Source organism: Apodemus sylvaticus, chromosome 8, assembly GCF_947179515.1.
Source record: "Apodemus sylvaticus chromosome 8, mApoSyl1.1, whole genome shotgun sequence".
Classification (NCBI taxonomy): Eukaryota; Metazoa; Chordata; class Mammalia; order Rodentia; family Muridae; genus Apodemus; species Apodemus sylvaticus.
In genome coordinates, this window is record NC_067479.1 from 73,168,220 (window position 1) to 73,179,628 (window position 11,409).

At 53.9% G+C, this 11,409-nt stretch overlaps 1 protein-coding gene across 1 annotated transcript; it reads left to right on the plus strand.

Annotated features, from left to right (window-relative positions):
- Positions 1 to 648: 648 nt before the first annotated feature.
- On the plus strand, positions 649 to 11,101 carry Ajuba (ajuba LIM protein). The gene is made up of 8 exons (XM_052191504.1): positions 649 to 2,028; positions 4,802 to 4,903; positions 6,460 to 6,527; positions 6,620 to 6,682; positions 8,120 to 8,250; positions 8,335 to 8,386; positions 9,106 to 9,174; positions 9,611 to 11,101. The coding sequence occupies exons 1-8, from the start codon at positions 993 to 995 to the stop codon at positions 9,734 to 9,736; spliced, it is 1,647 nt and encodes a 548-aa protein (XP_052047464.1). The 5' UTR covers positions 649 to 992; the 3' UTR covers positions 9,737 to 11,101.
- The last annotated feature ends 308 nt before the right edge of the window (positions 11,102 to 11,409 follow it).

Here is an 11,409-nt window from a genome sequence, read left to right on the forward strand (position 1 = left end):
CAGGGATCAACCTCAGTTACTTTCCTCGCTCCTTTTCATACAAGCACATAAATCTTGTATCCTCCCACCCCGTCATCAGAAAACCATGGGTCTAGAAAGCGCTTTTTATTGCAGCTTATCTGTTTGTCTCTCAAGTCTCCGGACCAACTTGTCCTTTCCCTGCTTTATGCATTCGTCGGTTCTGCAGCTCCCACACTTCTTGCCTGCGCCTCCTTGCCTCTCAGAGCTATCTATACACACGGGTCTCTGGACCTCCTACGTATCCTCCTTTCATCTTCCTCTTACGCTTGGCCCCCTGTCCTATCACTTCTGTGACATCTCTCCCCATCTCCCCCCTAGCCCTCACTCTAGGAACAGTATCACGATGTTTGTGTAGAACATGCCCTTTCTTCCCAGCGTTGATGGACACATTCCACGGTGCCCCTCCGCACATTCCAACTGTAAACAAAGAGTTCCCCTTCACTCTCCCCTCCCCCAGTCTAAACTCTGGAGTTTTGTGGACGCAGCTGCCTATTCTGCCCCTTGACCCTTTACGTCCTGTCAGCAGCCCTCCACCTCGGAGGCAGCGCCCACAGTGCCCCTCTTGCGAGGCGCAAGAAATCCTTGCGCGGACACCTCAACCCGGGGTGCACACCGCGCTCCGCCCTTCCCGGAAAGTAGATCCGGCCAGGCAGACAAAAGTTTGGAGAAGTTGGGTCCCTGCAAGTAAGAGCCAGGGGGGCGGGCCGGGCCGGCGGGCGGTGGCGCGAGCGGACGCGTGGACAGACCTGCGGAGGACAGCCGCTACCGTGGGCCCTGCCAGCCGCGCGCGGACCCTCTCGCTGGGGCATGCTTCGGGATCGCGGGCGCCCGGCACCTGGGCCGCTCGCTGAGCCCCCGTGCGTGGCTTACATCCCAGGAGTCCGAGCCCCGGGGAACCCGAGCCCGGCCTCTGGCCGAAACACTGCAGCTTGCCGGGCGAGGAGGGGGCTGCAGGCCCCAGATCCGTGGGCATGGAGCGGTTAGGGGAGAAAGCCAGTCGTCTGCTAGAGAAATTGAGACTCTCGGACTCCGGCAGCGCCAAGTTCGGCCGCAGAAAGGGCGAAGCGAGCCGGTCTGGGTCTGATGGGACCCCCGGAACAGGCAAGGGACGCCTGAGTGGGTTGGGGGGACCTAGGAAATCAGGACACCGAGGAGCGAACGGGGGGCCTGGGGATGAACCTTTGGAACCGGCCAGGGAGCAAGGGCCCCTGGACGCCGAGAGGAACGCACGCGGCTCCTTTGAAGCGCAGCGCTTCGAAGGGTCCTTTCCCGGGGGGCCGCCGCCCACTCGAGCTTTGCCTCTGCCTCTGTCGTCGCCTCCTGATTTTCGGCTAGAGACCACGGCTCCAGCCCTTAGCCCTCGCTCCAGCTTCGCCAGTAGCTCGGCCAGCGATGCGAGCAAGCCATCCAGCCCCCGAGGCAGCCTGCTGCTGGACGGTGCGGGGGCCGGCGGAGCCGGAGGTAGCCGGCCGTGCAGCAATCGGACCAGCGGCATCAGCATGGGCTACGACCAGCGCCACGGGAGCCCGCTGCCCGCGGGGCCGTGCCTATTCGGCCTCCCCCTGACCACTGCTCCTGCCGGCTACTCTTCCGGAGGGGTTCCGTCCGCCTACCCGGAGCTCCACGCTGCCCTCGACCGACTGTGCGCTCATCGGCCCGTGGGGTTCGGCTGCCAGGAGAGCCGTCACTCGTACCCCCCGGCCCTGGGCAGCCCCGGAGCTCTAACCGGAGCCGTGGTGGGAACCGCTGGGCCTTTGGAGAGACGTGGGGCGCAACCCGGACGACACTCGGTTACGGGCTACGGGGACTGCGCCGCGGGAGCCCGTTACCAGGACGAGCTAACAGCATTGCTGCGTTTGACGGTGGCTACCGGTGGGCGAGAAGCCGGTGCCCGCGGGGAGCCCTCGGGAATTGAGCCGTCGAGTTTGGAGGAGTCTCCTGGTCCCTTCATTCCAGAGGCCTCCCGATCCCGGATACGGGAGCCAGAGGCCAGAGAAGATTACTTTGGTAAGTAGGAAAGAAGAGGCTAGGGAACTGAGAGACTCGTCAACGCGTGTGGTGACCCATCGCCCCGACGGCGCAAATTGCAGGTGGAGACCCCGGATTAGAATAGAGGCCAGACGGATGGAAGAGGGCGGACCCTAGAGCACTTGCTCGGTCCAGCCAGGTTTCTATTGGGACCAGGATCACGATCCCGGACAAATTCAACTCTTGATTTTTCTCGGGAGTCCCATTTTTCTCAGGCATCGTGGCACGTCGGCCTGTCGCAGTAAGAGGCCTCGTAAGGAGGAGGTGCTGCGGGGCCGGGGCCGGGAGAGCATCCTCCCGCGCCCCCCTCGCGGCTAGGCTCCTGCAAGCTCCGGCGTGCCGCGCCCCCACCCGCTCCTTGCTCCACCCGTAGGAATTCGGGGAATGCGCGGGGGGCGGGGCGGGCGGCCGCGTGCGTGCCGACTCCTGCCCTGGCGCTCCAGGTGCCGTGGGCTACGCCCGCCCGGCCGAGGGGTGGGGAGGGTGTGCTGGCGTTGGGGGATGTTTGCTAGCTCCCGCGCAGTCTTGCCCGCTGTCGGGGAAATGGATGGAGTCTGATAGGGAAACCTGAACTCCCTAGAATGGAAAGCAAGAACTCAAGCCCTGCCCGGTGCCGGTCTTGATGGTGAGGTGCATGCCGGTGGCCTTTTAAAATAGACCAGTACCTATCCATCTGTTTTCACCAGCTTCCTGAAATCAAGGCAAAACCAGTGAACCCCAAGACCATTACCCTTAGCTAGACACCTATTCTGTGTGACTACCAAGTATTATCTAAGTCCCTCCTTAACTTGATCAGTCTCCAGAAAGAAGTAGCCGCGCCTCCCTGCTCCTGTTGAGGAAACCTGGCCATGGTCTCTTCAATATTCGAAATTTTAAAGAAGTATCGATCGGTTGTTAGAACTAGGCGGTGGGGTATTACCAAAACTCACAGACATTACTTAATTATCAAAAGCAGTTAGGATTTCAATGTGGACTCCCAGTAGCCCCTGGACTCTGGGGGTGCCTTCAGTTTTCCAAGTACCCTCGATTTTTCCAGCATTCAAATTCCTCCCCCGCCCCTCCCCCATGGCTAGTGCCCCCGCTCCCCAGAAAAGATAATTGGAAGGAAGTTCAAAGGTAGCAGCAGATCCTTAGTAAGCTAAAAAGTTCATACACGCGCTTGCGCGCTTTTTTTCCCCTCCCCTACCTTCGGGGAGGGGGCGCAGAGCGGAAGACAATCGAAATCACTTTTGATCAAGGGAAACAGAGGCAGGGCCCATTTAGGAATTTCCTTTTGAGGCTCCAGACAGAGCTGGGCAAAAGAAGTCTCACTGGCTAAACCATCAGAGCCCAAAGGAAAAAAGACCCAGAAAGTTCGGCAAAATGGCAGGAAGAAGTTAGGTGTGGATGTTCTGAGTGGAGGTGAGGCAAACGTGCCTGAGCAGCTTCCTCTATCCACAGTGGCCATAGCCTCCCACAGAAGGGCTCTGCCAGGGCCTCCTGGCATGCCAATCTTGGGCAAATTCCCTGATCCTGAGAGAGAACACCTTTTGAACTCAGAAATGAGGCCAGGTTGCCTCCTGACAGCCCCTACAGGCAGACTCTGTATCCTAGTGCTAGCCTGATGCTAACCCATTTCCTGCTGCCTTTGGTAAGGGGCCCTCTTCCTTGGCCTCAGCTCTGCCCAGCTGCCAGAGGGTGGGAGCAGAACAGGCCTGGGCCCATCAGTTGCCGCAGCTGCTGCACCAGCTCCCAGAGCCCCTGGGCAAAGACTGGGATGGGCCCCAACAGGCAGGGAGTGTGGCAGTGTGCCGAGGGGGAGAGGTGGGGCAGGCCCGTTGGGATCTGCTCCCCAAAGACAGGTCTTAGCCCTCAGTCATGGGCCTGGAATTGGGGAGTGGAGGGAAGGAAGAACACACCCAGGGAAGGCTGGTTCCAGAACCAGGTGTGTGTCTGTAGCTTAGTGGAGGGTGCCAGGGAAGAGAGGAAGGCCTGTTTCCCAGAGCAGGAAGGAGGTAGGGTCTGCTACCAACCTCTTCCCTCAAATCCCATACAGCCCTGGTCCCTGAAGACCCAACTATGTTCTTAGCAGTAAGTACAGGAGTATTCGCATGACCCATCTGCATAAAAGACCTTTTGCTAGGCCAAGTCAAGTTTTATGGAGAGTAAAACTGAAGCCCCAGAAGCCCTGCTTGCTTCCTTTAGGAACTTGTCCCCAGGTGCTGCAGAGCCCTGGTGCACTGGCATCTCCATCTCCCATGAAACAAAGCGTCTTTAACTTAGCCATTTTTTTTTTTTTAAATTAGGTTGTGTGCTAAGCACAAAAGATGTGTTTGGAAAATATCCGGTAATTAATAAGAATGGATCTGCCTAGTGAAGAGCCTGCCGAGAATTCCACTTCTCTCTTTAAGTTCTTGAGACAGGGTCTTTCTTAGCTTGACCTCAGGTTTCACCTGCTGTGGAGCCAAGGTAACCCAGAGCTCGGGATCCCCTGCCTCTATCTCCTGAATGCTGGATCACAGTGTGTGCTCTCACACCCCCTTATCTGGTGCCAGGGATGGTGTGCCCAGGGCATTGGACATGGCAGGCAAGCATTCCAAAGGTTGAGCTTACAGCTCTAACCCCCCTGCACTCCATTTCTAGTTGTCCCATCTTTTCCAAAGGAGACTGTGCCCCTTGGCACATCAGGCACTCTCAGTCAAGAAAGCTTGGGGGTGGCTGGGTTTGGGCTGGGGAAATGGAGTGTGACTGCCCCCCAACTCTTTTGTCTCAGGCACCTGTATCAAGTGCAACAAAGGTATCTATGGTCAGAGCAATGCCTGCCAGGCCCTGGACAGCCTCTACCACACCCAGTGCTTTGTCTGCTGCTCCTGTGGTGAGTGTACCTGGTACTCAACCCCCACCCCAGCCCCCACTCGGTCAAACATTGATGCAAAGGAGCACCTGCCACCTGCCAGGGCCCACAGCTGTCCCTCTAGCTAGCTGAGCTGAGCGCTGGCTAGCTACCTGCCTTGTCCTCCCTGGGCTGGGTCAGCTCTGTCTTTCAGCCTCTCTGCTCTTCCTCTGAACCTCCCTTTCTCCTGCGCCTCCCGCTGGCCCAGCTTTGGGCTTCAGCCCCACCTCTTCTTTGGTGAGGTTTGGTCTTGGGCAGCAGAGTTGCCTGGGGCGACGGTGAAAGACTGGAATGTGGGAAGGGCGGGTGTGGGCTGGGGGAATGGGGAGCTGGGGGGGGGAGGCTGGAGGGGGGTTTTCTCTTGGCTGGTCAGAGTTCAGCCACCTCACTAGAGTGGAGACCATCAGGCCATGCCAAGCTGATGACATCACACTGGAGGAATGTCTGCTGCTGATGTTAGCTCAGGAGGCCCTCTGTGGGGGTGCTCCCCCCACCACACCCTCCCTCACCTCTCATTATCCCTTCCACACTGCTTACCCATTCTGATTCCTCCTGGCTAACCCTCTAATCTCCTATCTCTGCCTGTCTGACTCTACCGCGTGCGCGCGCAGCTTCTCCCTTCCTCCCCCAGCTTCTGCCTGCATCCCTCTGGGCTGATCTGGCTGCCCTCTTCTTTAGACCTCTTCCTGGTGTGTCCCCTCCTTTCCTCTCCCATGTCAGTAAGTGAGCCTTTCTCGACGACCCTCCCTCCTCCAGAACTGGAACTGGATTTGATAGGCAACCTTTCCCTTCTGTACTCTGTTCTTGCTTGTCTTTGACCACTCAGATCTGATGGAGTAGTTTTGTGGGTGTTGGGCTAAAATGGCCTGCCATATAGAGTTGGGAAAAATTCCAGGCAGCCTCTGACCTCAAAGACTCTTGCATTTCTCTAAGCTCCCAAACAAAGTGGTAGCTTCAAAGATGTCCTGACCGCCATAGAGACTGTAGCAGGAAGGCGCTAGATAGACACATGAGAGTAAGATGCCCACACTGAAGCAAAGGATCCTGGGCTGAAAGGTGGCAGAGACCAAGGCCTGGGGCCAGTGCTCCCTGCAAATCAAGTAATACCTAGTCAGAGCTTCTTCCCAGGTGCACCCTGACCTTGGCTCTCTCAGGTGGCTCCCCGTGCACACTGGGCCCCCAGGAGGTGTGGGTGGCAGACAGCTATTGAACACACGGGAGCTAGAGGAGGAACAAGCAGAAACACTGTTTGGCTGGAATGAGGCCAAAGCCAATTGGAATTGTATCGTGCAGGATTTTTTTCTCTTTGAGGCTGGCTTTCCTGTGTAGGCCACGCTGACCTTAAATTCTTGGTCCTTCTGTCTCTGTCCACATGGATATGGAGTTTTTGTTTGGAAAGAATAGACAACAGTTAGAAGGGAAAGTTTTAAAGCCCAGGTCCAAATGTCTCGTCAATCTTGAGGAGCCAGGCCCAGAAGAGGAATAGGCCGGTGTGTGGGCTCCAGCGTTAACCCCGGCACCTTCTCTGCTGCTTCTAGGACGAACTTTGCGGTGCAAGGCTTTCTACAGCGTCAACGGCTCTGTCTACTGTGAGGAAGATTATCTGGTGAGTGGAAGGCCTCTCACGCTGGGACACTGGTGGCCATCAGGTTCCACCACCGTTTTCAGCGTGGTGACTGTGTCCTGTCTCCGCTCTAGTTTTCAGGGTTTCAGGAGGCGGCTGAGAAGTGCTGTGTCTGTGGCCACCTGATTCTGGAAAAGGTAAGGAATGCCCCTTCGGCTGAGTTTTGGAAGCCACCGGCCTGAAGGGCAAGAACTAGTGGCTTCGTAAATAGAGAGCCTATTGCTAGATGATCCTGTTCTTGCCTTCCTCCCCAGAGCTGCCTCACAGTGCTTCCCTGTGAGAGCAAGTCTCTACTCTCAGCCTCCTGGGCTTCTGTGGTCTGTGCCCTCCCTGATTGTGCCTGAGCTACATGGTGAATAGGTTCCCTTTTCAGCTACTGGTTGGAAACAGTTGGAACTCAGTTTTCTTTTCTGTATAAAAAGAAGCAATTGGATTATGGTTTACAGGAACCGTGAGCCTTGACTGTGGCTGTCTAGTAGGTACCTGGGAAGAACTGAAAAAAGGAGTTGTAATAAAAAAGGTGTGGCCTGAGGCTGTAGTTCTGATAGTGGGTGAATGACAAGGGACAGCCCTGGGTTCCATCCTCAACCTCCCTCACAAACCAGTCATAGTACAGCAAGAAGGTCTGGGCTTCCATCCTCTGCTACATAGTGGTGTGGTTTGACTTTGGGTTTTCTTTTTTCTTTCTTTCTTTCTTTTTTTTTTTTTTTTTTTTTTTGCTTTTGGGTTTTCTCTCTCTCTCTCTCTCTTTTTTTTTAAAGATTTATTTATTTATTATATGTAAGTACGCTGTAGCTGTCTTCAGATACCCCAGAAGAGGACATCAGATTTCATTATGGATGGTCATGAGCCACCATGTGGTTGCTGGGATTTGAACTCAGGACCTTCAGAAGAACAGTCAGTGTTCTTAACCACTGAGTCATCTCTCCAGCCCTGCTTTTGGTTTTTCAAGACAGGGTTTCTAGACAGGTTTTTCAAGACAGTGCAGTCATGGTTGTCCTGGAACTCACAGAGATCAGCCTGCCTCTGCCTCCCGAGTGCTGGCACTAAAGGTCTGCCCTGCTGCCTGTCAGGCTCCATGGAGTTTTATTTCTTTTTTTTTTATTTCTTTTTTTTTTTTTCTTTTTCTTTGGATTTGGTTTTTTTGAGACAGGGTTTTTCTGTGTAGCCCTGGCTGTCTTGGAACTCACTCTGTAGACCAGGCTGGCCTTGAATTCAGAAATCCACCTGCCTCTGCCTCCCAGAGTGCTGGGATTACAGGCGTGCGCCACCACACCTGGACTCCGTGGAGTTTTTAAGGCCAGTCTAAGATACTTTTGACTCTGTCTCCAAAAAGTAGACAAAAACAGCATCAAAAATCCACAGGCCTGGAAGTTTCTTCAACCTCTTCCAGGGTTTAGGTTTTTTGTTTTTGTTTTTGCCCTCATTTTAAGACTCCTTGGTCTCAAATTATGTAGCATTCTTCTAGGAGGACGGGGGTAGGGGTTGGGGGAAGGGTTGGGAAGGAGCGTAATAGGAAGCTGGAGAGAGTGAGGCTGAGTGGAGACTGACCCTCTTCCCGCCCTGCGAACCAGATCCTTCAGGCCGTGGGGAAGTCCTATCACCCAGGCTGCTTCCGATGCATCGTCTGCAACAAGTGTCTGGATGGTGTCCCCTTCACAGTGGACTTCTCCAACCAGGTGTACTGTGTCACCGACTACCACAAGTGAGTCTGACCCCACGGTAAAATGTGGGCCTGGGCCCAGGGAGCAAGTCCTCGACCGCAGCTCATCACTGTCTTTCTTTTTAGAAATTATGCCCCGAAATGTGCGGCCTGTGGACAACCCATCCTCCCCTCAGAGGTCAGTGTATCCGAGTTCCTCAGAGCGGCCAATGCCGCCGCCTCTTGGGAGGAGGTGGGGACATGGAGCCTGGCCTCCCTTGGGAAGTGGCACTTCGAAGGAATGTACGTTCTGTGAAAGATTCCCGTGTGACTCTGCTCTTGGGGTCACCACCCTGACCTAAACATCCGGACCCAGACTTGCTGGGCCCAGGCTCCATATCTTCTGTCCCTGTACAGAGAACAAGGCTTTCTTGGAAGCCAAGGTCACCAGATACAGGGACTGAAAAAGGGTGAAACTATCCTTAAACTGGTAAAAAAAAAAAAAAAACGGACAGGGTTATTTAAGTTGTGTATGGAGAACGTGTGCCTAGAGGGAGAGCTACGAGCCTCTTCCTTAGACAGCCTTGTGCTCAGCCTCTTCCGTCCCCTGCCCCTCCCCCTCTGCCCTGCTTCTTTGCACGAGGGAGTTAGTTAGCAGGTAAGGCTGAGCCCCTGTGTGGAGGGCGGCTGTACTCATGGAGGCCTTTTCTCCTGGGACAGTGCCAGGGTAGCGGGTGGCATTCCAGTAGAAGTTGCTGAAAAGACGACCAAGCTACTGTTAGCTCCATGCTAGCTAACTGCGGGAAGAAGCCTTTATAGATCTGCTTGATGGGGCAGCAAGGTTTCTGTGGTATGGGATGGGGATTTGGGGACGGACATCATGATGTGCTCATCCCCATGGGGCTCTATGTGTTTCAGGGCTGTGATGACATTGTGAGGGTGATATCCATGGACCGTGATTATCACTTTGAGTGCTACCACTGTGAGGTAAGCCTTGGGGTTTGGGGATGATGTTGGAAAATCAGAATTTGGAATTGGGAGTCTTGGAATGGCTGGGCATCTGTTGGAGGGATTCAGGATAGAGAAAACCAGGACACTGCAGTGACCTATGTCTCTTGTCCTCTAGCTCCTCTCTTTCTGATCCTAGCTGTTGAGATCTTTTTAAATCTGGAATCTGGCTTCCCCAGCATCTAAATGCTGGGTTGGGGCTTGTCTCATTATTTCTGCTGCAGTAGCGACACCTGGTGTCCAGAAGAAGTATTTCTCGGGGTTTTCCCTTCAGGTCCACACTTTGACCCTTCACCCTCCCTGCCTTACCCCCACTCTTCCAGTCACCCGGAGTCTGGTATGGAACAGAACAGACTCCCAGGATTGCCTCTGTGGGGAGCCTGGGTGGAAATGAACCAGTTGCCTTCTTCTCTAGGACTGCCGCATGCAGTTGAGTGACGAGGAAGGTTGCTGCTGCTTCCCTCTTGACGGACATTTGCTCTGCCACGGCTGTCACATGCAGCGCCTCAGTGCCCGACAGCCCCCTGCCAACTATATCTGAGTCGTAGTTACTGCTGCCACCACCACTGTTGAGAAATTCTCTGGCCAGCTGAGGCAAGGAGTGTGTACTCTGCAATCCTTGTGAAGAGGTCTCTGGGGAGGCCCCGAAGGCCAGAGACCCAAAGATCCTAACATTCCAAATGGACTGTGGAGGAGGAACTTTCTGGTTGCCGGGAGGGTTGATTGGCCTTCTTTGTGTGCAGCCGATGCGATGAAGCACACACGGACGGGTTTCAGTACTTCCGGAACATCAGATTATGATGTATTTTTCCAGTGTATGTTTCTGTATAAGTCAAACAATGTTCCGATGCTGGATCACATGAGAGGCCCTCACAGAAACCACTCCCGGTCTGTTCTCCCTATGCATGGGGTCAGCTGGGCCTTTCCCACAGTATCCTATCTTTGTCTGCTCGAAGGGCTGGAAGCCCTGGACTTCATGATGAGTCATTTCTTGGCTGTCTCCCTAAGGACTAGAGTGCTCCCTGTCTGTCTGCTGGGACTGGGACCAGCTCTGGGGGGGGCCTTGCTGTTGCTGCCTGTGTTTGCCTGTTTCTCAGGGACCTGGGGAGGCTGACTGGGGCCTGTCCCTGGTTGCTGTTTTGCTCTGCTGGGGGGGAAATAATGAGCAGGTTTCTGGATATGAAACTTGCCGCATGTCCCGGAAGCTTCAGGCTGGCCCCACTCGGCCAGTTTAAGAGCACTGAGCCCTCTAACCCAGCGTATGCGGATACATTGTATCCATGGGTGCCTGGACACCTCCAGTCCAGCGTATGCTGATACATTGTATCCATGGGTGCCTGGTGGATACAATGTATCCATGTGTGCCTGGGCACCTTCCTACCTGCTCCTCTTTTCTCAGGTGACTTCCACTTAGTTCCCTAGCTGTAGCCTATTTTTGAGACCCATTTTTTTTTTTAAAGGGATCCTGCACTGGATCTGATCTGTTACAACCCACAACTCAAGACTTTGGGGATGCTGGAGAGAAGAAAAATAAGGTTGGCTTGGTTCTAGCCCCTTGGCTGAAACTTGAATTCACCTTCAGCCCAATGTCTTAAAGCCAGGTCACTTGCTGGCTGGAAGTTAGGTTCATTAAATGACCATGTTGCCAAGAGATCCATCCCCTACTGAGTGTTTTTATAGCTGCCTACATGTTCTGTTCTTTGCATTACACTTAGCTTTCGGTGATTTCTGCCTGTTCATGGAGAGTACTTCAGAGTTACTAGCAACCTACATTTATCAACTTTGTGGCACTTTGTGATAACAATTGTTCCCTGCCTCCTTGGGTGTGTTCCTACAACATTATTTCTCTGACACTTAAGAAAGAAACAGTTGAAATTCTAGCAATAAATACAATTGATACAGATACTTTGTGAGTGTATTGTGGTTCTTACTTTGGTATTCATTATAAGTTAGTTCATAAGTGTGCTTTGAGGATGTGAAGGAACTCCATGTGGATTCGCCTTGGATTTCATTCACAGGGTTAAAATGCGGTTGTGTCATAAACAAGTGAGTCAGGAAATGGCTGACCCCCCCTGAAGACGGAAGACCCACCCTTGAGGGTTATTCTAAAACAACTGTTCCAGCCATTTTTGGAATCATGAGGACAGGGTCTCTGAGTACAGAAGAGAACATACAATTGGGTAGCAGCTAGGGAAATGTATTTTCAGAGAAACA